Here is a 23,852-nt window from a genome sequence, read left to right on the forward strand (position 1 = left end):
TAATATAAAAAGCTATTTCCTCTCTCATTTTTCCAATATTTAGATGATTTCTTTTTCCTCTCTTTTTCTCTTAGCATTTAATTTAAGGGAAAAATGCAAAATTAGTCCCTATGATTTGCCTAATTTACAACCAGCAAGCACCCATATTCCTTTTTTTTTTTACATAATATTTATATTTTTAATATATTTATATTTTCTTGTCGTCATCTTATTGGCGTTGGCATGACACCTAATAAAATTTGTCAAATTTTTTAACAAAATTTGACTACAAAGAGCGATTTGTAAATTAAACTAACTACAAGAACATCTAAATTCACTTTGATATCACAATAAGCGATTTACAAATTAAATCAACCACTAGAACTGATTTAACATTGTTTCCTTTAAAAAACATGTGATTCTTACAAAATAATGGACACATCATTTTTAAAGGATTCTTACAAATTAGTTTTGTAAAATATTTTTGTCCAATCAGAAACACCTAAATATCTTCAAATTTTCAAATTTCGCGCAAATGTCTAGAACTGGTGAGATGAAGGACTACGATAAGGGAGCTTTCTTTGATAATATTTTTTTTTCTTTTTCCCTTTTGTTGTTTCTTTCCAAAACAAAACATTAATAAACAACTCAAAATACAAAAAACATTCAAAATTATTTTCTCCTTTATATCACATGAAAACATTTTTTCAAAAAAAAAAACAAAAAAAAAAAACGAAACACCCTCTAAAAAGCATTAACAAATAAAGCATGGAATGGAACTTCTAACACACAAAATGAAGTTTGATGGGAAAGCTCCATAATAAAACAGTCACAATGGTCATGGCTCCACATTTCATACCCAGTTTCAAAAATTCCACTTACATGGCATAAATAATAACATTATTATTGATAACAAACAAGATACATGTAGCTCATCAGCAATAACATTTCTAGATCATACAATGACTTAAATATGATGAACAAGGCAATACTGATACATGATACACCTGAATTCTGCGACTACAGCACAAGAAAATTGTAATGATGACCAAGTACCACCAGTACTGGATTAGAGGGTCAAATTGACAGTGAGAATTTTTTTTCTTTTTTCTTTTTTTCAGGATCCATACTTTTACCAATTAGCTTTGGAGAATAAGGTTTTCACTCTCTTGGGCGGGCAAGCCAGAGGGAACTAAGAGCACGTAGCCTGGAGAAATAGTCGTTTATCGCAAGGAGAGCACGGGCGGACTGGCGTGTTGTCAATATACGGTGCAATTGTTGCAGCGTCTGTTGCCGGAGATTGTCAGCCTGATTATAATAGCAAGCCCCAAAAAAGAAAAAAAAAATTACTTGAAAAGGTTGTACCAACAATAAATAAAATGAAAGAAAACAAAAGTGGACTACAATTCCTAGAATGTCTGTTCTTTTTTAAGTGCTAACCTCCTAATAATGACAATAAATCCCATATTTTATAAATATATTAGAGAACTCAACACATATTTTCCTATGAGAAACATGAATAACCTCAAATTATTTATTTACATATTTCAAAAACGTCTAACTATTCTAGCATCTAACATTTTTCCATTGAATAATGTTACTCTTCACACCCATTTTACACCCATTGCCGTTGAGTGTTTAAAATGGTTTTCCTTTTGTTTAAGTGATTAACATGGGAGGCCACTTAAGATGCATTACGTCATCTAGTGTGATAAATGGGTGTGAAGAATAACATTACTCTTTCGGCATTTCCAATTTTTGTGGCGAAGAATTTACAACAAAATTATGGTTTCTAGTCCATGACAGTCAAAACTGTAGTACAAAAAGGAACTTGCAAAATTAGATCACAACAGAACTGTGTGAGTTAATGCAGTAGGTAAGAAGGGGGGGAGAAGAAAAACAAAAAGGACTAGAAAATACCTGGCGAATGAACCCCTCAAGGGTCCCTAGCTTACCCATGGCCATGGCCATTTGACCCATGTAGTTTGCTACATTCCCAGATGAACCTGAGGAACCAAGATTTCCACTACACAATGTATCAGCCAGGGATTGTTGCAATGCTTCCATCCCTTGAGATAATGCATCTTCCGCCTGTTGGGAAGACTGCTGCAAGTTGGTAATGCCCATCAGTTGCTGCTCTGTAAGAGGCTCCAATTGATTTACAAGAAGCTGCAACCAAAAAACAGTCATTTCAATTATATTGTTGGGGGGGGGGGGGACTTTGCTGATAAAATATCCATATAATTACAAAACCAACCAACAAGAATGCAAGAGTACAGAATGGTACAACTTAGTCGGAGAATTGATGAAGGCAAATGAAAGAAGAGGCAATTATGCATAGCACCAGTTATGCCTCGTTGAAATTATAACTTGACCTACTCCCAAGTTTCGGTTAAAAAATATTGGTGCTTATACAAATGATAATGCAAACTAAGTAGCAGAATCCAAGTGGCAAGATATATGCAAATACAAATGAACAAGTAACTATGCAGACTTTAGAAGTCCACATTAACTCCCAAGAGAATACCCTATTTATGGACTAGTCAGCTACTTTGGATTAAGATCGAGAATATCAGAGAATACGGGTGATAAAAAAGAAGAAAAAATGAGGTAAGTTGGATTCAAGTATGAAAAATAAGATAACTAACAAGAAATAATTCGAGTTATTTGGACTAGTTTCTATCCATATTAGGGGGGGGCCAAGAGATAACACAAAATATCACATACAAAACCGAATTAGGATTCAGTAAAATATTAGTTAAAATGAACAAATATCCCAGCAAAGTTTAAAAAACAAGTTGCTGGTTCGCAGCTCAGACCTTTAATCAATGGAATAATAAATATAGAAAGATAAAATGACCTATAATTAGAAATTGCAGGAATATTGCATTGAGCATGACTGCTGATAACTGTTCCCAGAACTTGCGAAGAGTGATGATTGCTGGTGCACATAGCTTAAATGACCAATCTGGTCAGAGTTTCACAACATCTCACCATGTTAGTTCTGCTAACCTAAACAAGAAAGAAGACAGCATCTCTTTTGGAAAGTATACCAAAGATGAATACATGCAAGATCTAAAAGCTTAACCTACTAGGATTGGGCCAACACTCCAGATGGGCCTCCATGTTTCCAACTACTGACCCAAATCGTGGACCATTGAAAAGATTAATACATTCAATATCAAAAAGCTCAAGTCTTTATGTGCGGTTCGGGCCTAAAAATAATTGTAGCATCAATTTTTCTCTTATTTGGTAAAAAGCACCAACAATTGCGAGGTAGTAATCTATCTAAATCCTAAGCTGAACCCCAAGAAATGCAGAACTACTTAGCTGCACTACATAAAACTCGCACCAATAGATTCATCATATAATAGACTCACCACTTAAATTACAATAAATTGAGACTACAAATAAATATATAATAAGGATTTTACCATTCCATTTTCGAGGTAAAATTACTATTACAGTGCGTTTTATAAGTTCTCCAAATTCCAGTAAATCTTCCAGAACCACCCCTAACCCATGGAGACCATCAAAACATCAAAATGACCTCACCTTCAGGAGCTCAGACGAACGAAAACCACCAAGCCACAAGAAACACCTCTCAGCAGGTGTTTTCCACATGCCAGACAACAAATGGAAAACATCAGCCTTGGCTGCCATACCCTTCAACCTAAAAATCTCATCATAATGCGCCAAGATATTATCAACAATGATACGTAGCTCTGCATCACTTGCATGGGAATTGACGGCTGATCTCAGTTCATTAATTTGTCGATTTTGCTCTTCCATCCACCTTGCGTATTCTACATCAAATGCCATGGCTCCTGCAAAAGGATGCAGCTAAAGAGATAATCTACCTCATGTAATGAAAGTTAACTAATAGAAAGAGGATCAAATTGGAAGACAAAAAAAAAGTACATCATAGTCTCTGCCTGCCCACATGCACATGGAATGTATTTGCATTTACAATGCCTATTTGGACAATATAAAATGTAGCATTGGTTATCCACAATAAAAAGTCAGGTTAATAGAGATCAATGAATTCAATGGAGGGGAGCTAAATGAAACAAAAACTCAAAAAAATTAAGGTGGGCCACCACCCCCCACCCCTCCCCGCGCCACAACCCCCTTTTCCATTCCACCCCATTCTTCCCTATCCTTCCACCCAACCTCTCTGTGCTTATGACCCCAAGAATTTCCAACATCATCACGATGCAGCCTTACACTCGATTAAGTTGCAGTAACACAACCAGCATCATCACCAAGACTACATTGACCATCACTCCACTATTGAAACTCCAACAATTGCCTAAGCAACTCTGTCCATTGCACATGCACATCCAAATGTGACGCTAGAAGCTAACAAATAAAAAAATGAAAAAAAAAAAAAAACCAATCTTGCATACGTGTGTGTGTGTATGGATGAGAGCTTGAACACATGAGAGAGAGAGAGAGAGAGAGAGAGAGAGAGAGAGAGAGAGAGAGAGAGAGAGAGAGAGAGAGAGAGAAAGAGAACGCAATTTTAGTAAGTTGACACTAAAAAACAGAGTATAGTGGAGAATTTAAGTACATACTTTTCTTGATTAAGAAAATGGATGAAAGTTGCAAAGTTCAATGAAAGTCTGCACCAAATTACTCTGATACAGCTCATAATTGTTCTATTTAAGCATTAGCATTGGCGAGTTGGTGCATTCACAAGATAAATTAATTAAGACCCCAAATTTGTTATTCAAATAAACTTGTCAGAACAACACAACACAACGCAAAACTCATCCTGCAACCATCAGGAACCTGTCTAACTTAACTTTTTTTTTTATAAGTAAAAAATTCATTAAAAAGAGCAGAGGGGCGCAACCCTAGTACACAGGAAGTATACATAAGTGCTCCTAATCAGAGGAAAGAAACAAACAAGAAAGTAAAAAATCAGCAAACGACATACTACCCAGGCTATGCGCCGACACCCAAAGATATAACATATGAATCACATATCTATTAAGAGCCCCAACCGGTACCTCCACAACCTCAAAAAGCCTAGAATTTCTCTCACGCCACAAGCCCCACAAAACACATAAAGGAACCTGCTTTCAAATACGGTTAACAATACCACGACCCAACAAAGTACCCCACCCACTCAATAAATCCACGACACTACTAGGCATAACCCACTCCACCCTGAACAAGCTATAAAAAGAACTCCAAACAACCCGAGCCACGTCACAATAAAGAAGAAGGTGATCAATGGATTCCCCATGCTTCTTACACATAACACACCACTCTACCACCACAATACCACGCCTACGTAAATTGTCATGAGTTAGTTCCAACAACAAATTTGTAAAATTGAACAATGCTGAAGGAGAGTGGGGAATAATCAAGTTGAAGAAAGGAATACCATTTCCACTCATTGAATGGGCCTGGTCTCCAGAGCTTGATATGAAGATTCCCTACAGGAGAGAAAAACAAAGTATAAGTTTCTTTTCTTTTCTTTTTTTTCCTTTTTGGTTGGTAAAACGAACCTAAGAACCCTTTACCAACTAAGCCAGAGAGACCAGGGTCCAAATTTTTTTAAAAGAAATGAGAAAATATACAAGCTATGCACACCAAACAAGGAGTTTAATTACCAAAAAGGAATAAACCACTGGGCAATCTAATGATGAAAAACATAACCAAAACTAACCTGCTGTCTTGCTCGTTGCAGCTCCTGCTCTAGCTGGGTCAGCTTCAAACGACTACTCTCGAGCTGTTGGACATACGCCTACACCAGGATGGATGCAAGTCAATAAAGGGAGCTCACAGAAACAAGGGATGCATGCAACAATAGCGCTCCACGGCCAAACAATATGGAACATGCTTCTTTTTTTTTTTGGCAATAGAGGCCCCAAATCATCAAAAGCTTGCAAGGATGTGGCACAACAACATTACTACCAACTCACATGTAACAATACTGTACTTACTAAAAGCCTAGAGAGGTACTTACAAAGATTGATTACGTATACTTTCTATTTTTGCAGCTTGCCTTTCAACTGTGATAGGTCAACCAATGGTTTCTATATTAGCTGCTCTACCTTTAAGAAAGGTTTTTTTGCCAGTAAAGTAAATTAGTTGTAACCCATATGTTCCATGGTGCTTAAATGGAACTATCCCATTACTGAGAATGTTTTGTGTTATGGCCTATAAAGCCAAGTTCTTTTTTCTATCTCCTCTCTATTTTGTCATTACCCTGCAGATTTCCACTACCTTCCATAACCTCAAACATTCTAAACCATTCTGCATCACAATCGTATATTGCAAAAAGACAATCAGACAACAATAATTAGTACATTTGCTTTAAAACACGTGATGCAGAATGTCATCTTTCACTTTCTTCATTCCGGGTATCAAGGATGTCATCTTCATCTTTCAAAGGGAGGACAAGGTATCAGGAACTTGATGATGTTCAATTGCGCTCTGTTAGGTAAATAGTTGTGGTGGTATGGGATTGAGAGAGATGCTTGGTGGAGAATTGCGGTAGACTCCAAGTTTGGCAGTTTGTAGGGTGGGTAGTGCTCCCTAAAGCCTGTAGGTACCTTTCAGATGGGGTTGTAGAAGAAAATTAGGAAATGGTGGGAGACATTCTCTGGTTTTGCTAGATTTGAGGTGGGGCATGGGGCTAAGATAAAATTTTGACATGATCTGTGGTGCGGGGATACGGTTCTGAATGAAGCTTTTCCTATTCTATCTGGTATTGCTCGTGCGAAGAATGCCTCTGTTGCAGATAATATGGAGCTTTTGGGCAATTCCAATCAGTGGAACGTAAGCTTTGTTAGAGAGGCGCATGATTAGGAAGTGGATGTCTTTGCTTCTTTCCTCCAGGTGTTGCACTCAATCATTGTGAGTAAAGGTCGTGAAGATAGGCTTTGGCGGATCTCTTCCAAAAGAGATATGTTCAAGGTCAAGTCCTTCTTTAGCTCCTTGGCATGTTCTGAAGGTAGTCGTTTCCCATGAAAGAGTGTGTGGTGGACTCAGGCTCCTTCGATGGCAGTTTTTTTGGCATGGACGGCAGCCCTAGGCAAGATCCTTACAGTGGATAATCTTAGGAAGAGACGTGTTATTACAGTGGACAGATCCTGCTTGTACAAGAGAAATGGGGAATTAGTGGACCACATTCTACTTCACTGCGATATGGATTCTGCTTTGTGGAATGCTCTCTTTACTCGATTTGGCTTGTCTTGAGTTATGCCTAGAAGAGTTATCGACTTATTTGCTTGTTGGTAGAAATCTGCATTTCTTGGTATATTTGGAAGGAAAGAAATAATAGGTGTTTTGAGAACTTGGAGAGTTCCATGGAAGATTTTTTAGCTTCGTTTTTTCATAATTTGTATATTTGGACGGTGGCTTTTTTGTCCCCACTGTCGCTTAGTTATGTCAATTTCCTTATTTGTTTATCTCTTTCTAGTTAAGTGATTCCTTTTGTATACTTCCGGTGTACTTAGGAGCGCCTTAGGCTATCAATAAGACTTAATTTATTTATCAAAAAGAAAAAAACTTTCTTCATTCTGAGTAGGCTTGTGTGCTAACTTTTCCAGCACCATGCTCTGCACCCTAGTAGGACTACAAGTTTCTTCTTAATGCTCAAAGAATAAGACTATCCTTCAGCTTCTCGGCCAATCATTGACTCTTGACTCAAGTAATCATGTGCCCATTTTAGACATCTATACTTGCAATTAATGATATTGATATTCCAATTGCCCAACGTAAATGAGTTAGATCTTGTACTCAACACTCCATATCCAATTTCGTGTCTTACAATAATTTTTCATTACCCTATTGTGTTGTTCTTGCAAAATTGTCATATGCGTCTATTGCCCAAAGTGTCCATGAGGCACTTGGGAATCCAAAGTGGAAGGAAGCAATGAAGGAAGAGATGAAAACTCTTTATAAAAATAACACATGGAGCCTAGTTGAATTGCCTAAAGGAAAGAAGGTGGTAGGATGTAAATAGGTGTTTATAGCAGAACATAAAATTGATGGTTTGGTCGAAAGATACAAGGCTAGATTGGTTGCGAAAGGATTCACACAAACTTATGGGATAGACTATGAGGAGGCATTTGCTCCCGTGGCGAAGATGAACTCTATTAGAGTGTTGCTTTCATTGGCAGAAAACTTTCATTGGCCAATCCAGCAATTTCATGTAAATAACACATTTCTTCATGGAGACCTAGGAAGAAGTATACATGGAGATTCTTATTGGACTTCATACACAGGTAGTATACACAAGAGAATCCAAAGCTAACCTGCAAAAACCCAACAAAATCCACAGAACCTAAACCCTAGAAGCCAAAAAATGACACCCAAAAACAACCCACAAAAGAACCCAAACAAAAGCACCCACAAAAGAACCCAAACTAAAACACAAGGAAATAAATCCAAGGACCCGAGATACAACCCACAAAACCCACCAAGGCACACAACCCTACATCATGTGAGCGCCTTTTCTACGCCTAGAGGAAGCTTTAACGCCACCATAATTTTTTTTTTTTTATAAGTAAGAGTGATATCATTAAAAAACGCAAAGCGCAATCAAGTACACATGGAGTATACAAGATAGGCGGCTAAGAAGAAGAAAAAAACAATACAAGGAAAACATTAAAACTAAGCACTAAAAGGGCAAGGAAAATAGCCGTCCAAGAGTACAAAAAATAAAAGAAAAAGGAAACGAGCTCCTCAATGGTTCTTTCTTTGTCATCGAACTGTTTATCATTACGTTCCCTCCACAAGCACTACAAAAGGCAACAAGGAATCATCTTCCACACAACTGCACTCCGAGAGCAACCACTAAAAGAAAAAGGAAATGAGCTCTTTAATGGTTCTTTCTCTGTCCTCGAACTGTTTATCGTTACATTCCATCCACAAGCACCACAAAAAGCAACAAGGAACCATCTTCCACACAATCGCACTCTGAGAGCGACCACCCGTCCACCAGCAAGCAAATAAATCTACCACCCGAAGAGGCATAACCCAAGACAAACTGAAGCGACTGAAGATGGCATTCCATAGAACGCGTGAGACCTCGCAATGGAGAACAAGATGATCCACAGACTCCCCATTCATTTTGCACATACAACATCTATCGATCACAATGACACGCCTCTTTCTGAAATTGTCCAAAATAAGGATCTTCCCTAGCGCTGTCGCTCAAGCGAAGAAAGCCACTTTCAAGGAAACCTTGGTCCGCCAAATGCTTTTCCAGGGGAAGTGAAGTGCCTCTTTGCAAGCAAGTGCCTTGTAGGAAGACCTAACATCAAATTTCCCATTGTGAGAAGGAGACCACCAAAGCTAGTCTTCCCCTTCACAATCCACTCTGGTGGAGTATAATAAGGAGAAGAAGGAAGCCAAGATATCCACCTCCCAGTCGTGGGCCGCTCGAAAAAAGCTAACATCCCACTGATAGGACCCGTTCTGCAACACCAAATGAGTTGCAACGAGCACATCCTTGTCAAAAGCTATGTCATACAAAATTGGAAAAGCTTCCTTGAGGGGCATCTCTCCACACCACACATCATTCCAAAATCTGATCCTGGACCCATTTTCCAAAATAAGTCTAGTATGGATACAAAACAAACTCCACCCCTCTAATGTTCTTCCAAAGCCCCACTCAGTGAGACCCAGGGGGTCTAAGGAACACCAATCAGCCGGAGAAGAACCGTACTTTGCATCCACAATAGATTTCCACCAAGCCTCACTCTCATGCGCATAACGCCACAACCACTTCCCTAAAAGAGCCTTATTAAAGATACTCAAATTCCGGATGCCCAAACCACCTTCTAAAATAAGAGAGCAAACCTTAGACCAACTAACCAGGTGATATTTGAATTCTTCACCTACACCTCCCCACAAGAAGTCTCGATGAAGCTTCTCTATACGATTAGCCACACAAGAGGGAATAGGGAAAAGAGAAAGGAAGTACGTAGGAAGATTGGAGAGAGTGTTCTTTATAAGGGTAACTCTACCACTCTTAGACAGATACAACCGTTTCCAACTAGCTAGCCGCCTCTCAATCTTACCAACTACATCATCCCAAATGGACTTAGTCTTAAGAGAGGCCCCCAACGGAAGACCAAGATACTTTAAAGGTAAAGAGGAAACTCCACATCCCGAAATGCGAGCCAAATCATCTTATCTCGTTGAAATTCTTCTTCCATGGCATCCCGAATTGCCAAGGCCTCCTCCCCAAAAGCACCATCCAACGCCCAATCCAAGGGCAATCCATCCCAACAATCAAGGTCGTCCTCCCAAACCACAATCTTTCCCGTCATGATCAAAACTGACAGGCCATTCCCGAGATAAGGAGAATCCATTTCCCTCAACGGATGAAGGAATGATGCAACCACTCGAAGGGGAGGAAGGTCCTACCACCCCGACATCGATGACCTCCCGAGGCGAATCGGAAGTGATAGACACAGTCGAGTGAGGGTTGAGAAACCCCTTCCTAAGTAGGCCCTGCTTCACTAGAGACTCTGCAACCTTCTTCGTTGGAGGCTCTGCAACCATAACCTTATTAACAACAAAGCCGACAGTCATCTTCGAAGCTTCCAGGGAATCTGAAAGTAACCCATCATTCCACTTCACAGAATGACCTTTCTTGAGCTCCCTAGCCCTCCGATAATTTTTTTTTTTTTTATAAGTAATTGCAATTTATACAAAATAAGCGTAAAGGGGCGCAACCCTTATACACAGGAAGTATACAAGAGAACCCTTAAAAGGGACGAACAGAGAATAATTTAAAAAAATCTATACAAGTAAAAACATTCATGCTATGATGGGACACTATCCAAATATATAACATATTGAGCACCCGCTTCCGTAGCTCCACCATAGATGTCTCTACATCTTCAAAGAGCTGCGCATTCTGCTCCTGCTAAATACACCACAATAAGCACAGAGGAGCTAACCACCAAGCTTCTTTAGCACGACCATACCTAATCGTCGCCGCCCCCCACTATTCAACAACTCCAACACCGTTCGTGGCACAACCCACTCTACCCCAAATAAAATAAGAATGTAGCTCCAAAGATCCCGGGCGACTTCGCAATGAAACAACAAATGATCAATAGACTCCCCACTCTTCTTACACAAACAACACCACTCAATCACTATAACATTCATCTTACGCAAGTTATCATGCGTCACTATTTTGCCCAAAGCTGCTGACCAAACGAAGAAAGTCACCCTAGTTGGAGCCTTAACACTCAAAATATTCTTCCACGAAAAAGATGGAACTGATGGGCCATCTTTCCAAATAAGCTCTTCATAGAAAGATCTCACCTCAAATAAACCCTTTTTAGATGGATTCCACACTAACCTGTCACCCTCTCCATGTCGAGCGGAAATGGAGTACAGTCGATCGAAGAAAGAAAGGGTCATATCCATCTTTCAATCCTGGATTTGCAGCATAAAAATAACATTCCACTGAAAAAGGGAAGAACGAATTATGCAACAAGGGGAGAGAAGAACAAATCTTCTCCCCCAACTCAGAAGCCCCTGAGAGGGGAGGAGCGAAGGCGGAAGGCTCTGCACCCTAGTAGGACTAGAAACATGCATGGATATCAATAATGCCCGAGTTACCTCTAGGAGATGTCGGCTCTTTCGCTCAACAGCGCCATTATGTTGTGAGGTTTAACCGCAAGTTGTTTGATGTACGATACCATTCTTCCGAAGGTATGATTGTAAATCACTAGAAAAATATTCTCCTCCGTTATCCGAATGAAGAATCTTAATGGAGGTACTCAACTGAGTGCAAATCATCTTATGGAATGTACGGAAACATCACTTTTTTCCTTCAAGAAGCACACCAAAGTGGTGGAAGAATAATCATCAATAAAAGTAACAAACCAGCGAAAACCAGAAAGGGAAACAACACGTGATGGGCCTCATACATCATAATGAACAATAGCAAATGGTTCAATACTTTTATTACCACGAGCTGGAAAGGACACACGATGATTTTTTTTTTATATAAGTAAATTTAGTCTTATTGAAAGCATAAGGCACCCTAAAGTACACTGGAAGTATACAAAAGAAAACACCTAACTAATAAGAGAAAATCGGACAAGAAAATCGATAAAACTAATCAACAGTAGGGACAAAAAAGCCACCGTCCAAAGATGCAGAATATGAAAAAACAAAGCTAAAATATCCTCCATTGAATTCTCTAAATCCTTGAAACACCTAAGATTTCTTTCCTTCCAAATACACCAAAAAATGCAGATTGACACCATCTTCCAAATTGCAGCACTTCTCGGCCTTATAGACTTCCACCAATAGGCAAACAAGTCGATAACTCTTCTAGGCATAACCCAAGACACACCAAATCGAGTTAAAAAGGGTATTTCACATAGTGGAAGCCACATCGCAGTGAAAAAGAAGGTGGTCCACTCATTCTCCATCTCTCTTGCACAAACAACATCTATCCACGATGATGTTTTGCCAATTCACAAGTATCACATTGAAATTGGGAAACATTATTCTATGAAAACAAAGGAATTTTGTAACAAAGTGAAAGAAGGATGCCCCAATCTGCAATGCCAGAGCCAGATTATCGCCATGGAGTCATGACTCCGTGCAATGTGGTAAGCATGTTTAAGCCAGCCAGGTTGCTTAACTCTCAAGTCCAGAAACTAAAGACCATCCTTTAGGCTACCACTACCAATCATCTTCCCCGTGACTAAGTCCAAGAAGCAACAATAATGTGAATAAAAAATTCTTCGACAATTCAAATCAGTTGTAATTCGAGCAATGGAGAGCAAATTATTCTCAAGATTAGGCACATATAAAACAAAGGAAAGAGACATAGATGCAATTACAGGAATTGAACCTTTGCCAGACATAGTGACAGGGATCCATCAGCTATTTTAACTTTTTCTTTGCCTGAATAAAGATGATACGAAGAGAAACGTGATGATAAACCAATCAAATGGTTAGATTCCCCTGAATCAATTATCCAAGGATCATCAGAATTGTCAATATATATCCTCAGTGGAAGTTACATTTAGGGATGCAACTAAAGTACCTAAATGTGCAAAGTGAGAGGATGCAGTAGTAGGTGGTTCCGGTTGGGACATCAGCCAACGGAGGGTTTCCAATTCTTCCTTGCTGAGAGACCCACTGTGAGGAGTAGGAGAGCTTGAAGTAGGAGTTTGATCAACGGTTGAAGAACGATTAGCTCGAGGCCGAGTACTTCCACCAACATGAACTCCTCTACCCCAAGTAGGGAGACCATGGAGTCGCCAACAAGTCTCTCAAGTATGGCATGTTTTATAGCACTAATCACAAATCAACTTGTCCTTCTCATCCTAAACATCAATGACTTTCCCACTATCATGACTCTTAGAATCTCCTTTTTCTCGTACGATGAGATGTGGTCGCTAAGGCTGATCATCCTTGGGAAGAAGAGTGGAGCATGGTACCTTTGCGACTCTTCTCATTTTGAAGATAGACAAATGCCTTTCAAAGAGATGGAAGAGGCTCCTTTCCCAATATCTAAACTCGAATCCGATCACATTCAGAATTTAACCCTGCTAGAAACTCATAGATACGACCTTCTTCAACCATTTTTTGAATTTCTGTAGCATCAGCGGCACATGTAGTCTAGAAGTTCTAATAGTGATTTAGTTCCTACCACAGTGCTCAAAGCCGATGAAAATATGTTGCGACAGACAACTCTCATTGAGTCGTTCCATGAATCCGATGTTCAATTCATCGATTTGTCCTACAATTCCCATTTTTGAATAGGTTTGGGCAAATTGTGACCAAGCGAGACAGTTTAGCCCATCCAATTTCACAGTTGTGATTTGGAGTGTTTGATTTTCACAATGGGAGGTCACTTGACTCTACACCTTTCTAGTGAATTTCTCCGGTCTGATTTGTCTTCAACATTTTTAAATCAGACATCCAACCAAACAAATTGCTCCACTACACAACTGGGCTCAGCAAATTATTTAAGTTAAACAATACATCAAATAATAAAAAAAATAAAATAAAATAGAGCACCTTTTTTTCTTCCATTTTTTTTGTTTCCTACGCTAAACGACTTGTTGTTTAGGAAAACTTACCTATAGTGAGCTTCCAGGTAAACAACACGTCATTTTCTTCATGCCTACATGACTCAATCTAGTGTTCACAAAACAACCTGTCGTTTTGTATCTCCTCCAACATCAGACATGGCGCCAAAAACACTTGCCACCGCATCTGAAAGCCACGTTCTCTTCAGATCAAACCACTGAGCTTCCTCCACCCACATAAAATCTCCTTCAAGCACACACACCGGTCGAGAAGAGAAAGTTTCAATCGGCTCCAGTCCTCCAATGACATTGATGGCACAGGTTCACCCGAGACGCCCCAAGATTTGTCGAAGAATCTCAACAAAATAAAAAATAAATAAATAATTCTATGACAATCAGCATACACCCAAGGCGGTCTCTGTGTGTTGGCGATACCATTACGAACAACAACAACAACAAAAAAAAAAACTACAACCACTCTAATATTAAATTGAAGAATGACAGAAAAATTGGAGAGCAAAGAAAGGAAGGTGTCTCATTCCTGATGATTTGCTTCATACACTTAAACGGGTTTAAATAGAAAATTTTATAGCCTATTATGGAAAATACATAACAAATATCGTAACTTTCCTTTCCTTCCTCAACACGTTTTCTTCCTTATCACTTCTCTTCTTCAATACGTAAGTTTCCTTTCTCAGTCGTGGGTTTCCTTCTTCAACGGTTAGTCTAGGATTAGATCAAGCTTGGTACAATTAGACCAGATTAGGCTACCTCAACTTATTTTATGCTTATTTATAGCATAAAACTGTTCTAGTGCCAATGTATAGAAAGTAGCCCGAATTCCAGAAATAAACAGAACTCCAACTAAAAAACCTGAGAAATAGTAGTATTCTCTTATGAAAAGAAAATTCACAAAGATGTAAATGATCTTGGTCTCAATAAAACTTAGAACTAATGAAATTACTTGAGGGCAATTGATTGCCAAAAAGTAGTACCTGTGTTTTTGAGATGTATTCATTACTAATACAGAAATATAAGAAGTAAAAGAAAAAGGATGGCTATCTGTAGAAAGAACAACAACAGAACAAAACACTCAAGATATTAGCCCATACTTTTTTTCTCAATCGGCTTTTCCTTGCAGCCTCCCGATTTTGAGCTAGCCTCCGGAGAGTCTGTAAGTACAATCAAGCAAAAGATCATGAATCCCTTCTCGAATCAGTACACATATAATCCATGTAAACAATTGAATATACATAACCTTCTGATCTGATTTATCCTTTGACCTGTCACTGGAATCAGAACCCGCAATAATAGCAAGAGATTGACCACTATCAAACTGCACAAAGTCAGAGCCTAAATGTCAGAATCACAGCTAGATTGATTAATATCAGCTGATATTCCAACGAGTACAAAAGAAGAATGCTTCTGCTCATGAAACAAGAGAACTATTAAGAATCTAAACTGCAAAGCATAGACTTATGCAACATCACTCTTGATATTCGGTACTATCTAATTAGGACTCTAGATATGCAGAATGTACAAGAGAAAATTCATCATAACTAAAAGGAAGAAAATAACATATCGCAACAGGAGGTGAAAGAAACATCACCCTCTGATTCTTATCATCTGTATCCACATCTGTTGAGATATCAGTCCTAGGACTGCCATCAGCCATGTTGGACTCTTCCCAGTTCTCTATATTACCACTTGATATAGAAACCAGATTTGATGGTTGACCCTTTTCCAATGGCAACCTTTGACGCTCCCCTCGGAATGAAGATGGATTTATATCACGTGAAGTTGGTGACTGTTTTGGCCACAATAAAAACACATAAATAGAAGCAATTAAAAGATGTACGGCTATTTGAAGTCACCTAAACCTCCAAATAAGGAAGCTTACTAATATAAAGAACTCACCTTATCGGAAGTGCCAATATGAAGGGGATCAGAAGCAACCGCTTGAGTACTTACTTTAGTAGAACTAAACAAAGTATCTGCATGCACATCATACAAACTTCCTCCTCAGAAAAGTGTGTGTGTGTGTGTGTGTGTGTGTGTGTGAGAGAGAGAGAGAGAGAGAGAGGGACATTATTTTTTACTGGAATAATGTCAGGTGCTACTAGTATTATCCTGAAGTTTCTTCTTCTTAGTTAAAATTAATATACTAACTGGAATATACTAATTAAAATTAATGTCAGGTCCATCATTCCATGCTACATATAAAAGCTAGTAAAGTCATCTTTTAGATACAACATCTTCAGTTGTATCTTTTTTTTATTTTTGTTATTTTAAAGGTACATAGTTTGCATTGAATTAAGGATTCCTGCAGTTCAGTTGAACTTTTCTTGCTTGATTTCTCTGTATCAAATGAGTCTTTTGTCTCAATGTGACAACATATGTCTCTCTCTACTCTTTCATTGAAAGCTCCATTCAAGAAAAAGAAACAATCACCAGTAAAGAGAGTTATGCCTTATTTTCTCCTGTATAACAAAATTTATTCTAAATATACTTTGTTGTCGCGGATTACATAAATAGACAGTCTTCATGGGTATTGTTTTTATTCTTGATTTTCTTGGACCATAAATCATTGTAAAAGAGATCCACGTGATTTTTCATTACATTTTTTTCAAAATTACATACTATGATGTTACTTTGGTGTACTTTTTCCCAATATATATTAATGGATTGCTCAGAATATATACTTATAAATATATATATATATATATATATATATATATATATATATATATATATATATATATATAAAAGCTCTGTGCAAAGTCAAGAAGCAAAGTGCCACTAAGATTGCCAATGCAGAACAGTTCTTCCTATCCTACAGATAAAATAATAAAACCAACTAAACATGCTTTCTCTTAATTAAATCAATGTGAATTCAATTAATGAATACTTACTTCCACTCAGGTCAGCAGTATTCTCTAGGCGAAATCCAACTGACTGCTCAAATGTCCCGAAATCAGAAATGCGAAAAGAATGGATTGTATTTCCCTCTGTGCAACTGAAAACCATACTCCAATTTATAGCCAACCAACTTGTTACGCTCAAGAACACTAAACTAATGTCATATCAGGATACTATACTCATCAAAAGCTTTCCAGAATTACAACATTAGAAAACTTGTGCAAAATGCGAATTACAACATTAGCATATTCAAGTTAAGAAATGAGGAAACTTGTGCAAAATGTGAAAAGCAGTACTAGAAATGCTTTGAATTAATTAACTTGAAAAGAAAGAGAATAATGGGAAACATATCGCTCATGACTTTTATAAATCTTAACTTGTTGACATCTGTTATTTGTGATAAATTTGTTTTCAATTCGTTTTTTAAAGTTTCTCTAACAACTCTGAACATTTTCAGGTGTTTAACTAATTCTGCTCCATCAGAAACAAAGATTGTATGCCACCACTAACCAAAACTCCTAATATTATTAACTGGAGCTACCTGAATTCAACGAGCTAGTCGAAAGTAAATACATATTTTGGTAAATATAAATATGTTAAAAGAAAACACCAAGGGGTTTGGAAACCAAGTACACAAGTAGCATACGGGAGAGAAACACTACGGAAAATGAACAAGGAATTTATAGAATTTATAAAACGCCCTTTGAAAGAAAAGTACTTCATCTATGTTATGAAGGATTATATCTGCACCTTCAGTTTATTTTCACCTCAAGAATAGTAGGTGTCTGCAATATCAAATTAGATATAATTCTGGTTCAATCGTTTTTCATATCCTAACCACTTTAAAATGTAATTTTCAGCAAACATTTAACTCGTGTCATTGGCCAATAACCGAACATAAAAATTTCCGAATAAATGATTCTAATTATTATCTTTCAATTTACAGAAATGTAAATAAAGTTCAAATTCTCACAAACACAAACAAAAAAAAAAAAAGTTTGTCTTTAACAGAACTATGTTAAATTGTTAATAACGCATAGAAATGAGAAATAGAATATACTCATTAAACATACTATGAAACAGAGAGTTCCAGTGCAGTGAGAATTTTGAAGGACAAAAACAGGGAAAAATATTACTTCATAAAAAAATCAGATTATAGATCATAGAGTGACGATAGAGAGGAAATATACAGTGCATTGGAAATAGGTAATTGAGAATCAAAGCTCGGCATCACTCTTGCTGCTCCCGTCTCATCTTCTGCACCAGTCCGAACTGCTCTACTCTCCATAAATCAGCATCGTCGTCAACTCCTTAGTTACCCCTCAGACAAAGAAGAAACCCCAAAACCCTTCCCTAAACCAATCTACAAAAACTGAAAGCACAAAAAAAAAAAAAAAAAAACTTTAAAACCTACCAAACACAATCCAATAGCTAAACCCAACACAAGAACACAGAAAACCAGTAATTACAGAAACACTTGAAGATTACATGCATAGGTCAGTAGTCACTAACAAGTACCAAAACAGCAACATACAGAATCCCAAACCAAAACCCCAACACGGAAGCCCTTGATAATTAAATCACCGTTTGGGGCCTAAAAAACACCCAAGTTTAAACTCAAACCAACAATACCCAGAAATCAAACTTCACAAAAAAAAAAAAAAAATCCCTAATTACAGTAGCAGTTGGAAGTCAAATGCACCTACTGAGGTGAGAAAAGCACACAAACTTTGGCACCAACCCAAGAATACTCGGAGACCCAAGTCTACGAGAATATCCAACTAAAGAAGCTCTTCGAAGTCAAACTCTCCAATTCTGACAAGTCAGACTAATCTGGCCCCAACCCAACAATACCCAGATGCCCAAATCAACGAAAAAAACTAAAAAGAGCCCCTTAATTCCAAGCTTAAGAAGATCAAAATCACCTACGCTAACTTGCACAGTAAATTTAGCATGGAAATCATAATTTACTCGAATAACGGCAAAGTTTGAACCAAACCCACCTGGGATTTTGATGATGATGGTAGTCTGCGTATCGTTGGACTTAGTGAGAAAGAGAAATAGAGGAAGGGATTGGATAATTCCAATCTCTAGACGTCCTCTTCTGCAGAAATCTTCCACTTGCCGAGAACTAATGGTTTTTTATTTGCTTTTTCTAATGCTTAGTGCTTTGACATGAATTTTTTTTTCTGTTTTTTTTTTTAAAAAAAAAATATTCACAAAGTTTTCTTCGCTGTTACTGTGTCAGAGAGACACAGTAAGCATTCGACCAATCTAGGCTTAAGGCAATAAGGCTCACCGTCAGTTTGGGTGTTTTGCTCGTCTGCGGTAGGTTTCAGAACCAGTTGGTGACGTTGCCCCCTGCCGTTTTGCCACGTCAGTATGAGATAACCAATCCCTCAATGTTCTGTTTCCTTTGATACGATCTTGTGGTGGGACCCCATTTCAATTTTTGCACCTACGGCTACAATCCCATGATATAAAAATTGAAATTATTCATTGAGTACCATGTGAGCGCGAGCAGGAATCTTTGGATAAGGATCTCCCTAATCCCTATTTATTGCATTTGCGTCGATTTAACAAATTTACCCTAATTTTAATTAAAAAAATCATTTTTCTTTATTTAGTTACCCATTATTTTAATCTATGAAAAACTTTGCTTATAATTCATGAATTTTCATCGCTTGTAAAATAAGGTACCTAAACTTTAAAACGTATCAATTTCAAGTATCTATTTTTCAATTTTTTTTCAATCTCAACCCTTCATTAGAAATTTTCGTTAAATCCTATTAAAATTCACAAAATACCCGTGTGTTTTCTTTTTTTAAAAAAAAAAAAAAAATCAAAGATTCAGGTATAAGTATTTTTGCAAAAAAAATTCGTTAAGTTCGAACCAACATCTAAATCCTTGCAATTTTTTTTATTTTCCTAAAAAAATATTAGTATTTTTTAAATTTTAATAGGATTTAACGAAAAATTCTAATTGATGGTTCAAATTTAAAAAAAAAAAAAAATTGAAAGATGAATACCCTAAATTGACACGTTTTAAAATTCAGATACCTTATTTCAAAAGTGATGAAATATTAAGAATTACAAGTGAAGTTATTCCTTTAAAGTATTTATATAAACCCTCTATAGTTATTAACTTTTACTATTCTATTTAAATTTTTATTTTTAACAATTTTATTATTATTTTTGAAGATGAGAGAGAATGTTAATTAGAGATTTTAAAAAATTTCTTCACATTATGTGGACACCGTAACATATTATCAAACGTTTCAGCATTTTGTTGAGCCAGATATAGTTCATTTTGGCTAATCAAAATAACTTTTGCCAGGTGAGACTGCTCTTACATTATCCAAATAACATAAAAATGTGAGCAATTACAACGAGAAAATTATAAATTATTTGAATAAGATGTAAATTTTGACCGAATACGAAAAGAGATTATGAACCATACATAACAAGTGGCCTTCACTCAAAAAATAATAAATAAATAACAAGTAGCCTAAGATGCTATACTTATCAATACAAGGCAAGTGGGTCTCGCAACTTTCTTTGATTAAGCTTAATGTATAAGAATCCTATGTAAATAAGACAACCTAGTAACACCTTAAAAGAACAACTTAATTAATTTGTCTTGAATCAAATTTGACCAGACTCAAGTTCAAACAAGTAACTACAAATCTATTTTATTTTTTAATAAAAGATTATCAAACTAAAACCAGCTTTCAAACCAAAAAAGTGTTTTAAATTCAATAATAATAATAATAATAATCAAATTAGTTATATATAATGAGTAGACCATTCCCTATTTTTTTTTTCTTCCAGAAGAATCATATGGTAAAGAAGACATGAAACGAAATAAAAGAGATTGCTTGGTCCATAAGTAAATATTTTAGAGTAATCTCATTTAAATCGAATAGCTCAGAGAGTTGGGAGAAATAAAAATAGAAGAAATTATATGAATTTTTGTCTTATTTTTGAATATTGAGGATTTTATCTTAAAAACCATGAAAAATCACGTGTATGAGTGAGATCCGTGAGAGTTGATTGAAGTCAATATTGGAAATCCATACGTGTTGTTCAAGTATTTCAAAGCCAATATGTCAATGCTAGGCAGCCCTTGTGAAGAACCAGTTCATCTTATACCAAATCCTAAACTAAAACCACCTACCAAATAAGGAAAGATAAGCTCAAAGTATCTTTTCAAGGGTCGGCGGAAATCACTCCGATACTAAAGTCGAAAGTTATTTTGAATAGGAAAATGTACTAGATTAGTTTGAATCTAGTTATGAATTAGTCCAGTTTGTCATCTTAGTTAACACACGTGTAATTATGTTATTGGTTTCCGGTTTGTATAAATACAGACCTAACTGTAATAATTCATTCTCAACCTAATTAGATTAGATATTCATTATATTTTCTCTTTGAGTTCATCTTCTTCCTCATTCTCTATTTCTATTTCGATTATGCATTTTCAGATTCTGATATAGTATCAGAGCTAGTTACCAAACTGGAAACCAATAACATAAATCGTTTGAGAACTGCGTTTTAAAAAATTACAATTTGAAAACGCGTAAAATTTGTTTTTTCAAATTAAAGGTAAGATTGTGTTTTTTTTTAAAGGCTAATTTACGATTTTAAAGGTTAAACAGAGATTTTGCCAAATGCTTAACTGTGTTTTTAAAAATCACTTTTTTCAAATCGCACATTTTAAAATAATTATTTTAAATTGTATTTTTTAAAATCGCAAACCGAAAGGAACCCATAGTATATGCAGCCGCCTCTAGAAAATTTATTGTGCGCATCTTATGAGAAGGCCACGTATTCAAACAAGTGCACCATTAAAGACAAAATTTGCTAACTTATTTATCAATGTATATTGAGTTAATTTTCAACCATCTTTCCAATTTTTTATTATCTCGATAAAGTTTTATTTTTAACTAGGTTTGAAAATTTATTTTATTAAATTAACATGTGTCCAAAATACATACGATTCTTACATTTATTTTTAACAAAAGAATGTGAATTATCACATACACATTTAAATATGTGAGAAATCATATGTATTTTACACTACATGTATAAATTTAATATGCTGAATTGACAGAAATTCCTTCAAATCACAAACAAGTATCAGTTTTTTTTCTTATTTAATTCTCTATCTTTTACTTTTTTATTTTCAATAGCCTAGATTTGATTTTTGAAAGCTTTTGCAACATGACCCAATAGGCCACATTCAACCCACGATGCCCATATGGAACCCACCAAAACTTGATACCCCACTTGTGTAATTTCTTGCTCCAACGTGCACCAATTATTTCCTGGTCATAGGAGGCTGCGCACGTGACTTTATCCAATTTGACCTCTTTAACAATGATTCAATGAATTACAAGTCACAATCATAGATGACACAAACAATCAATCCCTATAAAGATTACGGGTCATGGAAGCATCCCCTCCATTGGAATCTTCTATTGCTCCATTTTCCAATTGCCTTCCATTTTCTCCATCAAAATCTTTCTTTAGCCCCTTCGAGGAAACCCACCAGAAGACTTATTGCAAAAACCTTTTTACCGTACCCTTATATAAAGAACTGTAGGCTGTAGACTTATGAGCTTATATTGGCAGCCATGGATGTGCTTGGTGCTAACCACGTGAGCAGCAAAAGGCAGGCAAAAAGGATCAGCAAGAAGCCTATCAAGGTGGTTTACATATCCACCCCCATGAAGGTGAAGACGAGCGCCTCCAAGTTCCGGGATCTCGTGCAGGAGCTCACCGGCCAGGACTCCGACACGACGCGGTATGCGGAGGTTAATGGTGCTGATCATGAAGACGCTTGTCATCATCATCAACGCTCTACTGATCAACAGTTCAGGACTATGGTTGATGAGGCATCTGGGTTCCCTTTGTCAAATTCTTACTTCAAGTTGCTGCAGCCATATTCTGAGTCTTCGTTCAATCCATCACAGAACATGCTTAGAGGCTTCGATTCAATGTAAAAAATGTTGCATATATGCTGTTTAGTTTTAATTAGTTTTTTTTTTTTTATAGATTTTTTTTTTTTTGAGTTTCTACTTTTCTGTGTGTAATAAATAAGTCATAATTAATTATAGCTCTTTGATATTTATCTATGCTTGAGTTTAGTTTAGTATTAGATTGAAGATTTGTTTTGAAGCACTTCACATAAATGGCTAGGCTTAAATGCTTAGTTAATTAATTTGAAATTAAACAATTTTTGGGGAATTGGGGGATGCAACCAAATGGTCATACGCTTTCAATATAAATAAGACTATTTCCTCTTCAATTTTAATTCACTCCAACCTAACTTCGAAATTTTCCTTTTGCAAAATGCTTTTTAATGACACTCTAATAATGACCTGGTGATAATTATTGGTGCTTATAACCAATATTGGTTCATTTCTAAAAGAAAAGTGCTAGACTTACACATAAACTCCCGCACCCAAATCCCTATGCCCGTGGTATTACCACGTTAGATTTGTATTTTTTAATTATTTTTGTTTTCTTCTTTGAAAACAAAAACTCTCTCTCTCTCTCTCTCTCTCTCTCTCTCTCTCTCTCTCTCTCTCTCTCTCTCTCTCTCTCTCTCTCTCTCTCTCTCTCTCTCTCTCTCTCTCTCTCTCTCTCTCTCTCTCTCTCTCTGGTTCGAGTGGGCTGAAAAAGGTCAAATGAGATGTTTAGGGTTCAACCTAGATCCTTATATAAGCTCCTTCACGAAACGTGTGTTGAAATTACTATATTTGATTATTTAGACTGTCATCGTTCATGAAAAATATAGACTCCTAAATAATCAACCGTAAAACATGCAACCAAACATAAAAGCGTAAAAGTAAAGAATACGGATATTTTGGTTACAAAGTGGAAACTCTTTGTACAAAAAAGAAAAAC

At 36.7% G+C, this 23,852-nt stretch overlaps 2 protein-coding genes across 3 annotated transcripts; one reads left to right on the forward strand and one right to left on the reverse strand.

Moving 5' to 3' along the window:
• Positions 1–842: 842 nt before the first annotated feature.
• On the reverse strand, positions 843–19,111 carry LOC133879455 (transcription factor TGA2.2-like). 2 transcript variants are annotated; one of them, XM_062318026.1, is made up of 12 exons: positions 18,944–19,111; positions 18,131–18,312; positions 16,934–17,037; positions 15,939–16,015; positions 15,631–15,828; positions 15,280–15,357; positions 15,134–15,193; positions 5,660–5,737; positions 5,375–5,426; positions 3,535–3,806; positions 1,900–2,148; positions 843–1,287 (listed from the first exon to the last, which is right to left on the reverse strand). In XM_062318026.1, exons 2-12 carry the CDS (start codon positions 18,226–18,228, stop codon positions 1,141–1,143), a joined length of 1,413 nt encoding a protein of 470 aa, XP_062174010.1. In that variant the 5' UTR covers positions 18,229–18,312; positions 18,944–19,111; the 3' UTR covers positions 843–1,140. The 2 variants fall into 2 exon arrangements, with proteins under 2 accessions (XP_062174010.1, XP_062174011.1); XM_062318027.1 differs by lacking the exon at positions 18,944–19,111 and adding an exon at positions 18,647–18,807.
• A 3,309-nt stretch (positions 19,112–22,420) lies between these two features.
• On the forward strand, positions 22,421–23,077 carry LOC133880135 (uncharacterized). Its single transcript, XM_062319022.1, has one exon. It carries the CDS (start codon positions 22,577–22,579, stop codon positions 22,943–22,945), a length of 369 nt encoding a protein of 122 aa, XP_062175006.1. The 5' UTR covers positions 22,421–22,576; the 3' UTR covers positions 22,946–23,077.
• The last annotated feature ends 775 nt before the right edge of the window (positions 23,078–23,852 follow it).

The sequence above is a fragment of the Alnus glutinosa genome, chromosome 10, assembly GCF_958979055.1.
Source record: "Alnus glutinosa chromosome 10, dhAlnGlut1.1, whole genome shotgun sequence".
Taxonomy (NCBI): domain Eukaryota; kingdom Viridiplantae; phylum Streptophyta; class Magnoliopsida; order Fagales; family Betulaceae; genus Alnus; species Alnus glutinosa.